The sequence below is a fragment of the Trachurus japonicus genome, chromosome 22, assembly GCF_045865225.1.
Source record: "Trachurus japonicus isolate A0001 chromosome 22, Traja_1.0".
NCBI lineage: Eukaryota > Metazoa > Chordata > Actinopteri > Carangiformes > Carangidae > Trachurus > Trachurus japonicus.
Genome location: NC_140928.1, coordinates 13,182,303 through 13,204,552, shown reverse-complemented (window position 1 = coordinate 13,204,552; position 22,250 = coordinate 13,182,303). Strand labels below are relative to the sequence as shown.

The window sequence follows — 22,250 nt, the reverse complement described above, 5'->3', positions numbered from 1 at the left end:
GCTCCAACGTTAAACTACATTTGCTGTAGTGAAAATATCATATTTCCTTTCCCATTGACTCATTATCCTGAAATCTTTTTTCCACTCTTTATTGCTGGCACTCTTTTGTCTATTTAAATTGTTCATTATTCTTATCGAAACCCCTTAATACATCTGTCTCTCACAGAGACATCTGTGCCCATTCCCTCTGAATCTATAATCCAAACTGTCTCACTTGTTTCTCTCCCATTTCCAGGATGTGCACATACAGTCTGACTCAGCCATAATAACAGTTATCTTCAGTCACTGAGAAGCAGAGAGCTCTGAATAGCTCTTGTTTTGAAGTATTGGAATTTGTAGGTTTCAGTTTGTTCAACAAAATGTTGCTAAAAAAAAAAAAAAAAGGATGTCAGAGACAATTGCAAGAATAACAAACCATTTATTTCTAATATTGCCTTAGCTTGTGTTATTTCATGCAGCCATAAATCTCTCTTTATATGTCTATATGTGATGTGTAATTTTCCTACTTGCATTTGCAAGATACGTGTCTCACACCTCTGTGAGACTGATAATGGGAGCCATGTTTCTTTGAAAATAGTGTTTGGTGTGTTATTAAGGCCTTAGGAAGTTTTCATTGTTGTTTCTGTCTAAACTATTTTCATTATAAGCAACAAATCAAAATTGTTTTGTGACAGGTTTTCTGACACTGTGACAACATTGTACTCAAAAGCTAAACGCCACAAATGATTTCTTTTAAAACCTCATCAAAACTGTCTTTGTTGTCAACCCCATTTAGTCCAGAACTCAAAAAGCTCTTCATCACATCATGTGATGTGTTTGATTTGTCAGTTACTCTTTGGTGGTTTGCATGACTTCATATTACACCTCTCTTCATTTTAGCATCTCAGCTGCCAGACACGTTGTCAGGCAGATTTCACATCTCCCTCCTGTTGCATTTGATGTCAAACATGCTGGGCTCCTGCGGATGCTCGTCTGACACTCCCTCTAACCTTTCCTCTTCATCGTGCTTCCTGTCGCTCTCAGCACTTTCACACTTTCCCTCCTTCCTCACAACTAGTTCTCTCCAAATCTTGTCGGCAAATATATAGAGACTGAAATTAGGGGAACAACGGGTTTACTGAGATGGATGACATATCTTTTTATTTGGATTCATCTTGTTGAATTATAGTACGGGCCCTTGGTTATATGATTTAAACATTAAACATTTACAGCTGTTACTTACCTTGCAAGAAGATGGTGAATTCAGCCTGTTACGTAATTCCATTACTCACTCACTCACTCACTCATTCACTCACATGAATTTTGTGCATTTGTGCTGTTCAATTCTGCATTTTTACATTCACCTCAGTTGTTTTTTTTACCTTTAAGCAGCACAGATAGTTCCTCACTCAGCTTTGGTGAGTCACATGACTTTGCAGGTCAAAGATCAGCAAAGGGGAACTCTTTAAAGGGAGAACTATTTGAGATCTTAGTTGTATTGACTATCCCAAATTTACGTGGGAGAAAAGCTGTGGGTGGAGGATTGGGGGGTGCAGAATAACCTGCCAGATGTGAGCTTTATGCATGACTAAAGATGAATAAACACAGGAATGATCCACCTCCCACAGCGCCCTCTCTCCTGGTTGAATCATGGCTATTTTTGATCTTTCTGTTCTTTTACAGAGAACTGAAAGTGAGCAGGAGTTACTCTTGCAGTTTTTCTACTTCGTCTGTTACAACATGAACTGACCTTGTTTCCAGCCCTCTGACACTGGAGTGAAAGAGAAGTGTTTTTTTGTTTGTTTTTCCCCATTTTTTGTATTTGCACCTTAACTGGGATTGCTTTTGCTTAAGTGAGTCCACTTGGAAGATTAGGATGTCGGCCCATGTGTGTGGGGGTCATCCTCTCAGATGTGACACACAAGCCTGTGTGTTTGTTCGTTCGTGCACAACCTTGACTGGTGAATGTGAGAATCAGCAGCACCCTTCAGGATATACTGCACAGCTTTCTTCTAATGGAAGGAAGAGCTGTGAAGTCTGGTGGTTGACATCAGTTAACTGTCAGGATGCCAGAAGAAAAACAGGAGACATAAGAAATTATTTTCGGCATCAGAGAAGTTTTAAGACCAGGAACATTCAGTTAGTCAGTTTGGCTGCGTGTCACGGTTTAGATAAGGAACAGATGGATGGGGGAAAAAAAACTTTGCCAAAGTATCAAACGAATAAATCTGTTGCATACCACTCTTCACATTAAACTTGTATGTCCAAATTCTGTTTAAGCTGGTGCCTCTCTCCCCCTGCTGGCTGGAAAATAGACATAAGGTTCAACATTATCACACACAAAGCTATAAAGGCTAACGGAGGAAGCAAAGAACTGTTCAGGAAGATGGTCAAGCAAGAGATAATCACACAAACAGAGCTGTAGTTGTGTGTTTGGTGTGAGCATAGAGGGAATCCTTATATGATACTTTAAAATGTTTATACTGTTTACATGTCTTTGTATGACCCAATCAAACTACTCATCTCATCCACCTGAGGCTATAAATGTAACATCAAGGTTTAATTTTTAGAAAAAAATGTCTTAAACTATTGAGGCGTCTTCAGAGATCCCTGGTTATTTTGATAAGAACTCACAGCCCTTTTCTAGCACTGCACAAGATGTTGCTCTCAGTATTTAAATGATTGTGCCCATGACAGAATATCAGTCACGGGCACAGTCTACAGGCTGTGATCTGCGTTGTTGATCAATATTAAAATAACTTTTAGGGCATTGTGAGACATTGCTCAGTAAAGGACATGAGCACGTGGACTACTGAACAACCTACACATACAATTAAAGAAATAATGAGAATAATATCCCTTGGTGATTCATCATGTGCGGGGGAGGAACAGAGATAAGGACGCATGTGACGGAAAGATAGTGACGAACAGACAAAAGAGAAAGAGAAGATGAGGAGAAGGGCAGAGCAGGTTGAGGTCACTTCCACCTTGAAGAAAAGCTCGACAAACACAAACACCCACACACAGACACACAAACATACACACCCTTTCCATTACATGCAATTTATAGCCTTCCCTTTACTCGCCTGCCTCCCTGATTAATTTCTTTTGTGGTGCCGTCAGCCTGGTCGTTTTCCAGCGTCCCACACACACTGACACACCTGACTGTTCAGAGGGAGACATGCATGGATGGAGACCTTGGCTATCCCGCATCCTGCAACATGTTATAGGAGACAGTTACATAATAATGGGCTTTGTCGTTTAATTACCCGAAAGCTGCATCACGGCAAATTCACTGTGATAACGTTTGTTGGGGAAAAAAATCGTTGAGGCTAAAATTTTTGACAGGGGGACAAAAGAAGCGGGACGAAAATAAATTCAAGACTGCATAGAAGCTATGCTTGGTTGACATGTCGTGTTTGAATAAATTCAGTAAATTGAGAGCACTTGGAGCATGTCCTTTTGTCACTTTGCTGGGTTTTTGTCCTTTTTTTTTTTTAGGACAAATTGCTGTAAAGATGCTTAGGCCTACTTGAGCTCATTCTTTCCCTTCCATCCTAAAATAAATTACATTACACAAGAGGACACATTCAACCATTTTCAAATCACTGGTGTTGTTGAGACCATAATTCCTCTTACTCATGCAGTCTAAATTCATGTTCAAATAAAAGGATGTGCATGTTTTATAAGGTAACGAGCAGGTGAATGTACTAAAAAAACATCCATCATGACCCTCTTATGTAAGTGAGCAATGATTGACAATGACCAGAAAACACATTCGTCACATTAGACACACTGCAATTTCTAATATCCCATTCTGCTTCTGCAGTGCCCAATAATGGCTGAGTTTCAGCTTTAGGTCCCTTATAACCATACTGTAGGTAAGTGGTACAATGAAAAAAATGAGAAATAAAATGTTAATTTTGTGATTAGTATAGCAATAACCACTTTTTTAAAATGTATTTTGTCATTTTATTATCTGGAAAAAGGCACTCACTACATTTAATGTGATCTGTTCATGAAATAAACTGTACACAACAAATAGTCGCTAAGCTTGTCACAGGTCATGGTCATGGCAGATGAACAGGTTTACAAGTACAACCAGCGTGTCTGTGTGTGTGCATGTGTGTGTGTGTGTGTGTGTGTGTGTGTGTGTGTGTGTGTGTGTGTGTGCGTGTGTGTGCGTGCATATGCATGTGTAATTCAGCAGTGATACATTTAATAATCCTGGAAACTTGCAAAAGAAAAAAAAAAGTTTAAAACATTTCAGTGTGTGAACTTCGATTAACTACTACAGGATGTGTTTCAGAAAAGAAATACAAAAAAAAAAAGGAAAGCGATAAATTTAGTTCATATTTTACAGGTCGATGGAAAATACAACTCAAGTGCTCGGCTGATATAAAAGGGGAATTAAACACAGATGCAAACATGCTAGGTGAGTTCAAAATCAACAGTGTCACATTCATTTCAGCAATCTCAAGATATTCTGTGGTCATGTTAATGTCTTATATAAAACAAAACAGAATCAAAACCAAACACATCTGACAATCTCATGGCCAAAGGTGATTAACGGTGTCTTTATGGGATGAACTGTAGCACTGTGTCGATTCACTGTGTGTCGTAAGATGGTGGCTGAAAGCAATACATTTTTTCATTTCTTATTCAAACAAAAAGCAACATTTTATTACAGATGTAATTCCAAGCTTTAAGTCTGCTTACGTCAATTAGCTGTTTGCTGTGGTCGTGTTTTAAGAACCATGCACAATCAAGAGGAATAGTTTGTTTGTTTTTCTATGAGCTCTCAGTATGTAGTAGTTTCTACCCTAAGGCTACATCTTCAAAATCACATACCATGGAAGGATAATTGTACATGTCATTTAGGTAAATGCTCATAGTCTATTGATCCAGCAGAAACACAACCTCCCACTCTCCATTCGTTAAACGTTCAAGTCCTTTTGTAGCAGGCTGCTGAGCTAAAAATAGCCTCCCACGGTATGAGATGACAAAGCGGAGATCGATAATGTTCCTGAGGATGGATGACATGAATCTAGCTCTCTGCGAGTCCTGCCCACACTGTTAAAAAATAAGATTCAACGTCAACATGCGAGTTGTTGCCCCCAGGTGTCTCGTAAGAGCCGTGAGGGCTGAAAGACAGCAGAGCTGGAGAGACAGCGCCTGTAGAAATTAAAGTTCTTACGAGGCCCATTGTACAGTAACATCCGTAATGAGGTATTTTGACTACAGCCTCTTCTGTCTCTTCAGTTTTATTCATTTTTGGCAACACATTTTCTTCCCACGGCTATGGCACGATGACTGAATTTCCTGGGAGCAGCTCCAATCTAAGCATAGGAAACCCAAAGGCACATTTCTTGACATCTCAAAGGACCGTGCACTCTCACTCCGACTCTGTCTGAGTTTCTCACTCTCTCTGTCTCTGCACTACTTGTCTGTGTCTGAAGTGCTCTTCCATTCAATGCCTAATCATTTTCTGTGTCTTTGGCCTGTGTTGGTATGAACCCATTCAACTTGCTGCGCTCCATCACGTACTGCGACAGGTTTGTCAGACTGATGTTTCCCTCTTTCTTCTCTCCGTTTTCTTCAAGTGGCTCCCCATCTTCTTCCTCTTCTTCCTCCGTTCTCTCCTCTCCCAGCATGGCACCACCTGCACTGGTCATTCCCACACTCGCCCTTCGAGCATCTTCGGGAATGTTCCTCCGAAGCTCGCGGTTCTTGTTGCGTCGGCCCAGTTTGGTGAGGGATCCAAAGCGCAAGTTGAAGAGGTTTTCCTCTGAGGACGAAGCTGTCTGCGGCGTCTGCTCGCTGCCCTGATGGTCGTACGACTCGCAGGCCCCCCTCAGCCTCAGGTTGTTCAGCTTGATGTCGATGCTCTCCTGGGATGAAGTCTTGAAACGGCCAGCGTCCAGGCTGGCGAACATGGCCCGCTTCTCCGGAGACAGCATGTCCAAGGAGTGAGCTCGCTGCTCCAGGCCGAGCTGACGGCGCTCCATGCTGCGGATGGTGGCGGCCCGCTGGAGCTTGTCATGGATCTCAACACTGAGGCGCCGCCGCGTTTCACGGAACTCTGCTCGTACATTTGCTTTCCATTCAGCTGCGTGAGCTTTAAACTCCCCGACCTGTGACAAGAGTGCAATAAGAAAAGGATTAGGAAAGGATATTTGGTGCAGTCTACAATGCAACAGGTTTGGCTCCCATACATGTTTTTAATAGTTTTTATACAACAATGGAGCCCTATGGCAGAGACAGATAAGCTGGGCTCATATCAGGCCTTTGCAGCACAGACAGTAGTTTACTGGTGAGGAAGATAGATTTGTTGTTGGTGTTGGTATTTTCAAAAGAAAAAAGTTCTAATAATATTCCACATAATCTAAAATAAAAACATGTCCACTAAGTTATAGGCTTAGCCATAAATCCTTTTTTAGTATGGTGTATCAATGAGTCACTGTCTGTCTTGTCTGAACCTTGTAAAACACCTACATCTTCAACAGTTCCAACAAATGCCACCTGTTTCTGATCAGACTGACAAGGTTTAAACAGCAATTAATGTGCAAAATAAGAGAACAGAAAGCCGGGGCAAGAGAAGTAGCAGCTGAGTGACCTTTCATGTTCTGCCTCTCTAATGTAATAATGAGAGGTGTAATTGAATGAACCCCACCTCCTCTTTGGTCTTTTTAGACAGCACTCGAAGCCAGTCTGAAATCATGCTGAGGACAGCCGCAAAGTACGCCAGACCCACCAAGATCCAGAACCACACCAGTGGCTTGTACCACTGCTTGTAGGGGATCGCACGGTTTCCGCCTGGAGATTGAGTAAACATACACACGTTTGGCAAAAAATGTCATGTTATTGAAACTCAACTAAAAAGTGATCTACACATTGACAGAAGAATTGTCTGCCACATCTACCTGCGACATAGTCTCCTATTCCCACTGTGGTGAGAGTGATCACTACAAAGTAGATGGCCTCCAGTGTGGTCCAACCCTCAGTGTGTTTGAAGATGACAGCTGGGATGGTGACGAAGACGATGCAGCCGGCCAGGATGAACAGGATGGTGGATGTCACTCTGATCTTAGTCTGACTGATCTGTTTGTGTTTTTGCTAAAATAAAAAATAAAACATACAAGCTGTTAAATTTAACCTAGAAAGAAAAATTAAAAACCATGTAAGATCTTATGAGACGTCACAACAAAGTAGGAAATTCAGATGTAGGAAGTTTAAGTTTTGGTTACAATAACCACATGTAACGTGATACTTGTAACTAACCCTGAATATCTTCTCAACTCTCAAAATGCTCTTCACAAAGATGGTCCCCAGCTGGTCTCCGATCCCCGCCAACAAGAAGCCGAAGAGAGGGATGCCAATTATGGCATAAAGAATGCAAAAGATTTTCCCGCCTTCCGTGCTTGGAGCTATGTTTCCATAACCTGTTGAAAAAGCAAAGAAAGCACAAAGAGGAAGAAAGGAGAGATAGAAAAAAAACAGAGAAATTAGTGAAGACAGTACATTGAGGACATGAAACACAGATGTGGAGTAAGGTTAAGAGGACGGGATGGGGGAGGTGACAGAGGGGGTGGACTATCAAGAGTAAAATGAGAAGCAGAAGAGGTCATGACTTTCTTATGCAACATAATCAATTGAACTGCTTATGTAATACCTTTTAGTTCCTGGAGGTAAATAAGCTCCAAGAGAGACAATAATTAGGTTCCCCTTAGAGAAAATTGCATTAATTATGGTGCTACAGTGACAGGGATACAATGAAGAAGCCAGGGAGACACAGCTTATATTGTACTGTTTCCCAATGCTTCCCATTTCAACCTGTTGTACTGCATAAATTCGATTCACATTACATCATAGCTACAGTATTTGAGTCTGTATGTACGTGCATGATGTTTTAGTTAATAGAAGTGAAGTACGTGAATCCACTGAAAGCCTACTCAGCGGCAAATATGCCAATCCCACAGGTAATTAAATCTTTGGACTCCACCATAATACCAGGCCAGTGGCTGTGTGGCTTTCCAGTCATTTCAAAGACAGTAGCATACAGTGCGTGCAGCTGATATAGAAACCTTAATCATTCGGTCATGATGTTCAATTTGTGGCTCCTGAAAGGAACTTTATTTTTTGTAAATGGTTGCATTTGATCAACGCTTCCATGAAGCCTGAGGGTTTTCACATTCATTTAAAAAAATAACTGTGATCAATTATAAACTGTTTACATGTTCATCTCATAAAAAAGAAAGCCTTTTTAGAGGGCGAAAAAGAACATTTAGAAACAGCTTGATATCAAATAAAGCTAAGCTTCTTCAATAATGTTGATCTTCACAGGTTGTTAAATTCCAGACTGCCGGTGTTTTGCCTCATTTAGCTCCAGCTCATGGCCGTGACAGGGATTTGTGAAACTCACCTGAGGGCAGTAATAAGACGGAATCACCTACTCAGCTTTGCAGAGATAGCAATGAGAAAATATCTGCATCTAACTGAGAGCACAACCCTGAGATAAAATCCTTCACCACCTTTGAAAAAATATTTATTGCCAATTAGTCTTGTTTTTATAGGCCCATGCTGTGACACATTTTGTGGACAAGATTAAGAAATTAATTTCAGTAAAGATTTATATGATGAAATGATATGAATGTAATGTGATATTGCTTTTCCTCTCTGTCTGCACACAACAAGCGCTGCCAGGTTGGATGCATGGTTTTCTATAAACAGTGAAGTGTGCCATATCAAAAAATATTCCAAGCAAAATGATTTGATTATGAAATAGATAATCTAGTGAATAAGTAAAATACTTTATATTGGCTGATTTGAATCTCAACTTATTATCATGAAATATTGCTTCACATAAAAGTTTTCATGAATTTTTTATTTCATGAAAAAGTGTCATGAAATCAAACTGTCACTGACATTACAAAAATAATTAAGTTAAAATTAAAAACCATCCACTTTAACTCTACTTTTATGACATTATAATGAAATTACTACTATATATTAATTCTGAGAATCTGACAAGACTAACGCTTCTTGAGGGGTAATAAGGTGGGAGTGAGCAGCAGCAGCAGCTTCAACTCATTCTTTAATTATATCAAATTTACCTATGGTTGTAATGACAGTTCCAGCGAAGAAAAAGGCACTGCCCAGGTCCCAGTGACTGGAATTATAGTTTGCGTCTCCAGTAGGTCTCACTCCTGCACACATAGCATCTATGGCATGCTAGAAGAAAGGATAACAGGAATTATAAGGTTGATATTTGCAGGTATATGAACACAAAATATACAACTTTATGTTATCTTAGCAGCAAAGTGAATAATGGAGATGATGAAATGGGCATTATCAAAGCACAAATAAGCACCCAACTTACATTTTGCCAATGAAATTCATGAATAAATAAACACAGACTTAAGAGTCTCGATTGCATGCAAGCTCATCTGGCCACCAACATGCCCGCTTTGTGTCATTATATAAAGTCGTGATGGTGTGAAAGGAGCAAGTATATTAACCCACCTCCTGCCAATGTTTATGCATTTCTGTGTACATGTGTCTCTTGTGTGCATTTGTGTTTGTGGATGCATATGTGACCTGTGCCAGTGAACTGAAGAGCAGGTTAGGACTGACTATCTCTAGATCAATCTGCAAGTCACTGCCTGATGAAAGAGGAAAAAAGATTGAGTGAGGAAAATGTGTTGGAGGAGAGCGAATGCACGACAGATGGAGAATTGAATCATTCCAATACCCATGCATGTCCTAATACTTTAATAACACAGGAAGTGGCACTAAGTAGATTACTGACAATTAATTGAATCAGTCCAATATTATTGTTGCTCACAGTGGAATTATTCCATGACATTGTGTTTCTGTTCTACAGGATACTAAATAAACAATTTTCAAACAATGAAATTACAAAAAGGCATTGCATCGAATACTAATTTGATTATTTTGTTATTAAATACTATACGGTTGCCATCCCTTCTTGGCAAATGAGCTCTTACAACAATTATCTTTTCAGTTGTTTTATGAATTTTTTATGAATTTATGAATGTTTATGGAGTTCAAACAATGGAGTGATTTTTTTCTGTATTTGAGTCCTAAAGGTGTAAAAATAATCTTCTGAAATTCAATAGAAAAAATGCACAAAACCAAGGAAATGTGGAAAAAATAACCAAACTAAAACATTTCTTTCTGAAATATGAAACATGTCTCAGAGGAACCACTGTCCTTGAGCCTGTGTTTTTGTATTTATTCATGAAAACACACCCCAACTACAAAAAAATATGCAACTTAATATTTGACTGACATTATTCCACAATCATAAAGTATATTATTACTTGCATTTACGAAAATCAAATATGAATATATAAAAGAATATCCCTGTGGGCATGCACACAAATACCCAGCACAAGTTCTGATCAAATTATTCAGATCAGATTCCTCATATGATGCTATTTCTCCTCCCGACCAAATTTGCATTTTTTTTTTTTACAGTTCACACTGACTAAACAGACTTTCACATGCAGCAGAAAGACCTTTATCTCCTTTTTTCAGTGTCAGCCTTTTTCTTTAGTCCCTGAGCTCTTCTTTATTCCCAGCTTGTCTAGTGTCGGAAAAACATTAAGAAGCGACAATGCTCTGCATTTACTGCATCATTATTCTCATTAATCTCCTTCTGTGCTCCATTATGCAGCCATGACATGTTAATCTGCTATCTTGTTTTCTGTCTAAATTCCTAGTTTACAGGCATTTTATGAGAAAAGCATTTATTTTCTTATCTCTGTGGAAATTTACAGTTTATGCTCTTGGGTTTGAATAAGCACGATAACACAAAGTCACTGGGATGGATTTCTTTATAGCTCCACTGCATTTACCAACATTCCTTGTGGGATATCATCAAAACAGCAACCCCCCTTTCCAATCCAATCCAATCCATGCAAGCTGTTAGTGAGATGCACGTCCATGTAATAAAATATGTATAAACTCTCGTGACATACATTTCAAAGCAGACAGAGTGGAGGACCACTTCAACACACATCACTGCACATGCCTACTCATAATCTTGCTTGTGATTTCCTCAGCTCCATCAGCACAGCCCCCCTAATGAGATTGATTTCCGTACCTAAAATTAGACAATTACAGTAATGCTATTTTAGAGGGTTTTTAGCAGACACAGCTTCTTTATTGGGGCAATATCAAAGCGGTAATTACACAATAAACCCCTAATAACCTAAATTTGGACTCAAGAGGGAGCTATATATAGCCTCAATGTATCTGAATACTTTATGAGGAGGTCTATTTTTGTCTGGTCTTTTTCACAGCCAAGTTCACGCTGCATTAGAAATGTGGAAAATCCTCCTTTGGCACGTGCACGTTTGAGGCACGAGGATGATAACTTTGATTTGTGTTGCAGGGTGTTAATTAGGACGGCAAATGGTGCGATGGTTTCATACATCCTGCTCTCTGCTATTTTGGCGGTGTACAACGAGATCCTTTCACACATCCAGTCACCACCAGGCGCTCCTGACAGGCTCTTTGCTAATGTGTTTTCATATTCACCACTGCAGGATCATTAGAGAGCACATGAACCCACTGCAGATCTTTGTCCCTCTCAGTGTGTCTCTCTAGCCCACAGCAGGTGAAGGCAGTGATACAGCCAGCATGGTGCCTCACTTTCCCTTCATTCTCAGCGTTAAGCACTCTCATCTGCCGTACTAATATCTACAGCTCAACACTGACCACCTTGCGCCCATTAACTGAACAAAAGGCTGCCAAACAGGAAGACTGAGGCCCATCACAGATTAGGCTGCTATGAATTTATCAGAACTGCTTGTGAGGTGAGCACTGAGCTGAGTTAACTTGATCTTGTGTGATGGAAAGAATAAATGAATCTGCCTTTGATACACATGATCCTGAGGAGTTCTGTTTGTTTTCAGTTTTGTTTTCACATTAGAGGTGTACTTTTTCATCACGCTTAGTATCATCTCACAGCTGTGATGTAACATTTCCTTTGGGCCACTGTTTACACAGTGATGGAACCAATATTCAGGTTTAATTTAAGGCAGCATGGGGAAATATTCCACCAGCAAACGTCATGCATCGAAAGTCTTAATTAGGTAAAGGCGTTGGAGGTCTTTTCATCAAAATGTACTTAATGTATCTTAAGTAAACATACATGTTATGCAACAGACCAGCTCTTGGCAGCGTCACATTGTTATATATCACCCACTTATAAGCTACACATGTATAATCAAAGGCAATCCAGGCACAGCATATACCATGTTGTGACATTTAAAGGCACAGAGATCTTCTGAACAGTTCTCACAAACTATAAATCCATATGTTTGAAATCATGCTATTAAAAATAACTGACGATGCTGGTCGTGTTCTGACGCACTTTGACTGCAGGTATCTCGATGTCTGTAAAAGTTTGTTTGTAGATAAGTGAGTCATCAATAAATGAGGCTTGACTGGTGTCAATAACAGCGAGGCTTCACATAGTGCCACTGTGTGACTCATCCCAGCGGCGCTATAGGAAAGCCAATTAGCTCCGCCGTCTTTGCGGGCGCACAGCGGGTAGGTGGACAGTAGAGATACCGAAGCAGACACGAACAGGTCAACCGACACATCAAGTCAGCACATGCTGTGGAGCAAAACCTTAACAAGCGCCCGCTCGCTAATACATCTGTCTCACGCACCCACACACACACACACATGAGCTTCCTGAGGTTGCCATTTTTCTGTCAACTCCTCCACCAAACACTTTGACAACAGTGAGTCACCACTGCTGTGTCCCCACGGAGGTTGGTCGGCTGAGTGACAGGCTTGACATAGCACGAACAGACCGATAACGGAACCTGTTAGAGGACCAGACAGACTCTTTGATGGAGTACTTGTGAAGCAGCGTGTCCTGAAGGCCTTTTCTTGAGACAGCAGAAAAAAATTGCCCGTGTGAGCTTCACACATAGCTTGGTATTTGTTCCCTTTTTTAAAGTTGAAGTGCCATCACAAGTCAGTGGAGAGGTGGATCAGTATCGATTTAAAGTAAGTGTTTGACATTTTGGGGAATATATTTCACTTTATTGACAGGAGGTAGAGGAGAAGCCTCTCTTCTATGAAGCTACAGATGGTAGCTGTTGGTTTAGCATGGCATAACGGCTAAGAAAGTGTTTTAGAGCTGCTAGGTGGTACATTTTGTTACTTTTTAATAGACTTAGGCTAATTGTTTCTCCTTTTTTCCAGTCTTTACACTAAGCTAAGTTAATTAATTACGGGCAGTGGCTTTAAAGGGAAACTATGCAAGTCAGTCGCTTTTTTGCTGTTTTGGATGCTTTTTTTCCTCTATGTGCTCTCTCTACATTTTCGGAGTGTATAATTTCACTGTCGTAAAAACTCACCACTGGAGGCACTTTATCTTACAAGATTGTTTATTTCGGCCAAGAGACCCTCAGTGGAAGACAGAGAGTCTCCATTCTCCCCGTAACAAGTCATTTAACCATCACAGTTACTCCAAAGCTGTTTAATTAAGGTGCAAATCTTGCATAGTTGCTCTTTAGGTTTGCCATAGAGTTGTATCAATATTCTGCAGAAAACCAAACAGTTTTTTATACATTAAATTTGTCAGATACAATTGAGTTCTGGGAAGTGTTATAGAACCTTGTGAGACACATGTTACCATATGTATCTAAATCTGATCATTTGTACAGTCAACAGCCTCAATTATGATGTGTTTGCTGTTCCTAGCATTGCTGCTCTGGGCGGCAGGAGGTCTGTGACTGCTGGCCTGTGCAATGAATAATTGATTCCCTCCGGACCCCAGGCACACCATGCTAAAGGTTTTTATTTCCACACTTCTCCTTAGGAAACACCGTCACTGATTTTTTTTTCTTCCTTTTTCTTTTTCTTTTTTTTTTGAACAAACTCATGATAGCGCTTTTGTGGCTCGGAGGTTAACAGAAAAAGAAAGGGATGGCTCTCTGGGAGGAGAATAAATGAACAGAGGTGGGTGTGTGGAGAAATAGGCAGTCCAATATTCACTGGAGCAGTGTTGAAGATGCTGACATCAAATGGAGCCATTCTAGCGGAAAGTGGAGCACACCAAATGCCATGTGGTTGGTTCTCTCTTTGGGGTTGTTTCAAGCTTTGGAGAATCAGAGGAGCCTACACTGACATGACTCTTGTCTTTTCTAAGACTACACAAAAAAACATGGAAAGCACATTATTCCAAGAAGCTCCTTTGGCATCTGTATCACATGCTAGGATTTTGCTACAAATATAAACTATTTACATGGCTTACTCTATTTCCATATGATTTCTGTTGAATAATACTGATCAAACACCTCTGCCCTTTGGACCTATTTTTCTCTCGAAGCAAGATAGTCGCCCACGTTCATACACACACACTGCCTTTTTTTCCTTCATTTTGAACATCTTCTGCAGATTCTGTCTTAAGGAGAGCTCTACTGATCCTTGTCCCACTGCACCCCCTCACAAATCAAACTTTCCACTCAGCCAACTGCACGCCGACACATCTCAAATCATTTTCCAATCTCGCTTCCAGTTGTACATGTCAGCTCAATGCAATGACCTTAAATCTTGCCCCATAATTCTGGGTGTAATATCACAGAGCAGTATGAGGAATCATAATACTCTGTGTGGTGAAGCAGCTGACACTGTAAAAAGATATTGTAAAATGCACAGTTAAGTTATGATGGGATTTTTATTTTTTTTCATGCTTCAGGTCAGCTTAGATCAAACCTTATATCACAGTGTGAAAGGTTGTCATGTTTTAACAACAGGCTGTTTTATACAGGTTCAGATGTTAGAGATCAACCATAGGATTAATTCTTCATCACATGTAATAAATCATTTTACGATCAGACTGTTTCATTTTGAGAATTCAGCAACACAGTCACTCAGTTCCTAAAATCTTCCTGGGTCTTTCAAATCATTCTTTAAATTATTAAACTTGATGCATCACACACAGGTTTGATAGAAACACTGCAACAGCTGGCTTAAAACGTTACAGTAAAGAAAAACTATGCAGTTGTAGCTGTGAGCCAGTTTCCTTTTTTAAAATGTGTGGGTGTTGTTAAAACATCACTCTGGGATTTCATACGATTATTATTGAGGGCATAACGCATTCAGATACAAGTTAGTTGTGAAATCTACTCCTCAAAACAACTCACTTTTCTAGTCTAATAATAATCCACACTCTGGTTTACTACTATTACAATACTGTTTGTACGTGAACTAAAGCACAAAGGTCACATTGACTGAACTCCGTTACTAAGGATGAACATAACATAGGATGCAGGCAGTTATCTGCCCTTTTCTCCATGATGTAATGTTCGATAACATGAAACTGCATGCACTGTACATTGTATCTGCCAACAGACGCAAAGTGTCACAGAGAATCACGGGTATCTCTGTGGTAAACAACCCTGAAGGTATTACTGTGCTTCCTGCTAAAGGATGGACCTGCCTCTAAGTCTGCTCATGACATTTACCAATCAACTGCCAAACAACCAGGGGGCACAGAGTAGGGGGGTGTATCTTCTGATGGAGCTTTAGACTCTGTGTAACTGTAATCTATTTATTGACTCTTCAACACTGTGTGAAGAAATCTACTGAAAATGCAATTGGAAATCCATAAAAATTAGCATCATTATAACGGTTATGGCAACGCAGTGCGATTGAGAACATGGCGAGCTTAATGCAACCCTTAAAGGACAATTCCAGTCGAATTCAACTCGGGGTGTATTTTCATATCATTTTAGGTCTAAAAGAAGGAATCTGAAGATTTTCAGTTTAATTGCTCCTGTTTTGCGGTAGCTGCGTCTGTCCCTGCATCGCCACGGCAGCAATGAATGGGAGTGGATGTAAGTTCCGCTGTTTAGGCTGTTTCCAGCCCTCAAAGCCGCAATTTTTTTCCACAGACAGCATCAGATGGAGACTCAAACATGCACCGAGAAGTTTATTTACTTCAAGCAAGCCGACATGTTTGTAAAAGTCGATCTAATTCAAAGTCTCCCGGAGTCTCGCGCGAGCCCGAAGTTGCAGTGCTGGTGTATTCAGGCGCAGTAGGAGCTACGGCTTGTGTCATAAACACAGGAATATCAACTCTTTACTTGCTTGAAGTGTACATTTTTTTCCACAGACAGCGTCAGGTGGCTACTCAAACATGCGCCGAGAAGTTTTTTTTACTTGAAGCAAGTAAAGAGTTGATATTCCTGTGTTTATGACACAAACGGTAGCTTTTCCCATTGCGCCTGAACACACCGAGCACGGCAACTTCGGGCTCGCGCGAGACTCCAGGAGACTTTGAATTAGATCTAGTTTTACAAACATGTCGGCTTGCTTGAAGTAAATAAACTTCTCGGTGCATGTTTGAGTAGCCATCTGACGCTGTCTGTGGAAAAAAATTGCGGCTTTGAGGGCTGTAAACAGCCTAAACAGCGGAACTTACATCCACTCCCATTCATTGCTGCCGTGGCGATGCAGGGACAGACGCAACTACCGCAAAACAGGAGCGATTAAACTGAAAATCTTCAGATTCATTCTTTTAGACCTAAAATGATAGGAAAATACACCCCCGAGTTGAATTCGCCTGGAATTGTCCTTTAATAGTGAGTGCGTTCAATTTAGCGAGAGGACAGTGTACTTCTGTGGCAGATTCAACCCACCCACTTGCACACATATTGAAGTGCTATGTCTGCCAAGTGGAGTAGCAATAACAATACCAATCTAAACTGGTACTGACAATCATTCCTTAAACTTTCAGCGAATGCGAGAACATAATGAAAGCAACAGGTACCAATTAGAAATGGCTGAACAGGAGCCAAAAACTAAATTTGCAAAAGATAATGTTTCAGACGCCTGTCTCCGTAGCAACAACAGCTAAACTGCTCCAACTTACTTGCATAGTTTGTAACTATGATGCGTACATGTAAATGTGTATGGAGGAAGTCAATTGACTAGTGGAAAAGATCGGCACGTTTAGGATCACAATTGTGAATGTGACAAATTGTTTTTTTTTACGCTTTTTTCTGAGATTTCATCTGAATCTGATGATCTTAGTGAATGGCACATGAAGGCCATGTGGTTGAAAGCTCTGAAGAAGACAGGAGGTTTTGGCTTGAAGGTCAATAGCGCAAATGTTCTCTGAAAGCAAAAGCTTGAAAAGCGGAATGACATATGATATTACATCAGCATGTTTTCTCTGCACGTGAGCGAAAATGTTGCAGTACTTTGAATTAAAAGCTTCATTTGCTGGAGGACAGTGTGGGCATGAAAGGAAGTAACATCCAACCCTTTCAAGTTCATGTGATTAGCTAATGAAACCAGAATTAATTACCCTGAGAAACCCTGATCACCCCCGATAGCTATCACCATCATATAACTGCATGCTGCAAAGGTCAATCCTCTGACTTTCTTCTTTTTATCTACCGATCAAATTGAATGACACTCAGTATTATTTGTAAGATCATTTTTCATTGAATTTTTTCTTATCTTCATGTCCTTTCACACACTAATCTGTTGGTGGTGAGGAGTAGATAATAGATGTGATGTACTATTCCAAGGCTGTCTGGGTATCTGGAGAAAACAAGTAAATGACTCTCTTTATCCATTTAAATATGGACAACATCATCTCTCACTTTCAAGCACTAACCTTGACGAGTGCCTCCAGCTCTTCAGGTGAAACACTGGGGTTTCTCTCCAGGAACGAAGCCTTCTCCAGGTTGATGCTGGTCTTCTGTTCGCTCTCGTATGGCATCTCCAGCGCCCTGAACGCCAGACCTCCACCAATCAGGTAGAGAACAACCACGATGAAAACCGCAAGCACGGTCTTCCACTTCATCACCGAGTGGAGGGCTGCAACAGCACCGTCACAGCTGGCATCCATGCTGGCCACCACGCTGGCAGAGCGGGAGGAGATGGACAGACGTGGTAGTGGACAGTGACCGTTGGCCTTTGGGTCACAGCCCATTGGGTTCTGCATGGTGGCAACGCTGGCCTGGACGAGAGTCGACTTCGCCATGCCAGGCTGGACCTTTTTGGGAGGGGCCAAGTTGGTCTGGACCGCCACTGGATGAGAGAGAGGGAGAAAAACTTAATTAATATATGTTTTGTTTATCTTTGTATAGGAGGATGCCAAGACATAGACAGTAATTCCTTTTGGTAAACACTGATGATGAATAGTTATTTTTAGATGAATAAACTTTGGCAGACTGTTCTAATAAATGGCTCAAGGCCCTGAATCTGTTATATTATGGAAAATGTGCAGACAGACGAATGAAAAAAATCGCCCGAGATGTTCAGGCTTTATGAGTTCAAAATTATTAGACGGAGTATTGTGATAATTTCCGGTATTTATTTGTTTGCCCTAATCTGTTAATTATTAGAAATCTTAAAATTGATAAAGGGAATGAGTTCATTATGAGTCTCACATCTTTAAGCTCTTTGTGGCTTATACTTTTCAACTGAAGTAACAACAACACACACGGCTTAATGCAGACATAAACATAATCTCATTACAACTATTGAAATCCTATAACCTCCTGTGTGATGCATTAAAAAGCAATTTCCCTGCATTACCGTGGGCTAATAAAGGCTCTTTGCAAGGCTGATACTGAAAACTACAGCTGTTCCAAAGCCTGGCCGCAGGAAGACTCTCTCTTGCCTCGACAGCTTTCCATCCAGACAATTTGTTCCCGGTTTTACACATAAAAGCCATTAGTCCTCTGAAATGGAGCCTCAGAAGTCCACAGTCACTGCTTTCATTGCTAATGCAGAAAACTAAATCATTAATATAATGTGATGAACGCAAAACCTGGAAAAACATCCAGAATTATGGACATGAATGAATATATTATCTAAATATTGCATGTGCGTACACACAATGAGCCAAACTTAGAAGCATTAAAGCATTATTTTTTTTTAAAAGACACAACACTTGCACTTAAACCTTTACAATGGTCTTAGTACAGGTGGGAATTAACTTACTCTCTTTGCTGGGAGGCAGTATTCAATTTCTCTAAGAGGCCATAACAGAAGGGTAAGTGCCACTTTCAGTCATAAGGTTCTGAATTGGTTTTATGATAAATGCACAAAATGCACAAGGGCTGGAACAGGTCAACCATGAGGTAGTCACCTTTAGATTCCTTTAATGTATGTATTGTATAAGCAATCCAACGGCCTTCACCTCTAATGCCCTCACCTGTCTCAGATGGGAGAGCATGTAGTGCCTCTGGGGCATGAGCTGAGCCTGTTGTCTACAGCTGATTTGTTTAAAGGAGGTTTTTCTTTTGTTTAATGGGATTTATGGGATAGCCTATAGTAAGCAAAATGTTTGCACACACACACACACACACACACATCCTTGTCTTGCTCCATTTGTGGGGACTCTATAACCGTAGAATCAGCACTTAACCCTCAGACAGCTATGTGTGTGGGGTCCAGCAGGCCTCCACAAAGCTGCCAGACCCCACAAGCACACTGGCTATGATGAGTCAAGGACGTCCAGGAAGTGTCCCATTCTTTGGTCCAGGAGCGATGAATCTTGTTAGTTAATCCCCGTGTCACGAGTCAATAACAGCAAAGTGATGTCACAAGCTCGGGAAGGTGCAAAACTGCCTCTTTCAATTTACAGTATGTGCCCTTTAAGGGCGGTGGCTGGCTATTTTTAGAACATGAGATGAATTAGAAAATTAAAACTGAGTGTTGAAGCAGCAAAAAGACCATCACCCTACATTAATATATCATGCTGTATTTGGTTCAGTCACTTTGATGGATGCAGTAGAAAATTGTCAGTAGATTAATTGCAGTTTGGACCAAATCCATAACTAGTCTACAGTGACATTAATTGCTTTTCATCTCATGCTGTAAGTGAGTGAAATTGAGTAAATTAGCTCAGTGCAGTGGAGCACTGGCAGCTAGGGCAGTTAAGAAACTTTCACACACATTTAAGTGATCAAAAAGCAGTTATAAGAGGCCAAAATAAATATTTTAAACCAAAACTAAAACAGTGATTACCATAATTTGCTTTGTGTTTCAAATTTCTGGGGCTGCATTAGTCTAAAATCCTTTTCAACCCACTGTAGCTGCTTCACATTGATTCTAGCAAATTAAATAAAGCCTGAGTGGAAAGCAGTTTTATCTCATATTATCTGATAGTATCGCTCTCAGCCTTACTCTCTGCTTCCAACATGTCTGGCTAAAGCAGAGGAAATATTCACTGGAGACTCAGGTCAGGTCAGTGAATGAGATGTGACTCAATTCAACCACAGGAAGAATGGGAAAAAGTGAAGATGACAAGGTTTTCAATAATGGCACTTATCTGCTACCACACAGTTCAATGTGTCACCAGTTTGTCCATTTCAAATCTGTCACCTGCATAATTTGGGATTACAAAAGAATTGTATACCTATTTACCCACTGATGACGAAATCAAACTAAGTCTAGCGTGGAGGCAAATTTTGGGTTTTGGTAGACTCAGCCCAGTTATTCTCTGTGGTACTGGACAGGTTGCAGGCGTTTAACTCACCAGCTGAGCCTGCAACACAGCCGTCAAACTAGACTGACTTACAGAGGAGACTTCCGGTTAAAAACAGAATTCAAAATAAAACCTTTACCAAGGAATTTGCTATCTTCCAGCCTCTCTGTATGTCAAAAAATATACAGCAGTTCATCTCAACAGAGAGTGGAGGCCACCTTGTGCTCTCTGTTGTTAAAGGCCCTTTAGCCTAAGGAGAGTCTGTTTTCATTGAAAGTATTGTTTGCAATTGTTCCTCTCTGTAAAAGACAATTTCACAAAGGTACAAGTCTCGTAACGGCATTTTTAAGGGAACAACTTTATACGCTCTTATTTTGACACCGCTTCCGGTCTCTTTGCTGGCAGTTTGTGCAAACTTGATTGACTCCACTGCTGCTCAGCTCCCAGCAGCGCTGCCTCGCACAGCTGAGCACACGGAGGATGGAGAATAAAGACATAGGCTACTCCCATTCGCTTTGTCTTATGTTAAGGTCCGTTTTCTATGACAGAAATAAAAAAATATATGTGGAAATTCAAAATAAAATAGAAAAAATCTTGAATAAATGATGTAGCTAAAACTGGTGTAAACTGTTGCAAATTCGTCTATAATTCAACCCGATGCGATTATAATCCAATCTCATGTTTCTCTGTGAAACACTGAGATTTAGAGTACTGTTGAATAAGTGGTAAGAAAGCAGAATTTACCAACCTTGTTCTAGGTCCCAGTTAACTTGTTTTCTCGGGTTTTCTATTGGAAATTTCATCTCTGTTTTTGTTCTCAATCAAAACGCAAGGAAAGATGTTCAGTGCGAGTGAGAGTGGAGGAAAAAAAGAAAAAGAAAAAAACAATCACGATGAATTCTTCTGCCACATCTTCACGTCATCTTTTCGTGCATAGGGGTGAAATTTGTACAGAAGAGCAAACGCATCGCAAAGCCGCATTGTCTGCCTGAGCTGGTATCCCCCCGCTACACCTCCTTTTTTTTTCTCCGCCTCGCTCAGACGCGTGGTGGTCGCCTGACAGACTGAGATACTTGTGAGACCTTTCACTGAGCTGTCGCAACGCTCTCACTCCGATGTCACTGTCAAAACAGACAGTAAGCAGTGGTCTGATCCAGAGACAAAACCGGAGTCTGTCCAAATATAAGCAACTTTACGCACGCGTTTACGCCGGCAGCGAGAACAACGAGGATGGATGCTCTCCTCCCTTTCATTCCCAGAGCGCACTATACTCCACCTGCCTTTACTGCAATGAGCTAAATGAAATTTGCTTCGAGCTTCTCATCTTGTGGTCAAACCGTATTCGTTTTATCCATTACTGAATACTCACTGTTGCGATTTTTCCTCCAAAGCAGGATTATCTTCTCATCGTTGGGTAACCGGCGATTGAGCACATGGCGCGGGGCGGGAAGTCAGAGATGTACCCCCAAATCAGAGGCAGACTTAAACCATTACATCATTCACATATGGGAAACGGTGCATTATTTATGAACTCCAATAGCCAAAGACTAGTCATCTCTTCCAGTACGTCAGATGAGGAGGAACTCAGTGAGATGGCGAGGTTCACAATGGGGGGCAAATATCTGGACGTCTTAAACTGATATATTAAGTGTTAAATAGCCTACTGTAAATGGGCTCGTGTGTTACTGCGCTTTTGTTTTGATTTTAGGGTGGTTGGAGGACCAAAACGTCCAACAAGTTTATATAAAGGTCATATCCAAAGGACAGCACT

General features: G+C 40.6%; 1 protein-coding gene across 1 annotated transcript; it reads right to left on the bottom strand.

Annotated features, from left to right (window-relative positions):
- Window positions 1-4,757: 4,757 nt before the first annotated feature.
- On the bottom strand, window positions 4,758-21,459 carry kcnk10b (potassium channel, subfamily K, member 10b). Its single transcript, XM_085767744.1, has 7 exons — window positions 21,228-21,459; window positions 17,657-18,072; window positions 9,093-9,210; window positions 7,261-7,421; window positions 6,903-7,095; window positions 6,653-6,795; window positions 4,758-6,113 (listed from the first exon to the last, which is right to left on the bottom strand). The coding sequence occupies exons 1-7, from the start codon at window positions 21,280-21,282 to the stop codon at window positions 5,457-5,459; spliced, it is 1,743 nt and encodes a 580-aa protein (XP_085623870.1). The 5' UTR covers window positions 21,283-21,459; the 3' UTR covers window positions 4,758-5,456.
- Between the last annotated feature and the right edge of the window lie 791 nt (window positions 21,460-22,250).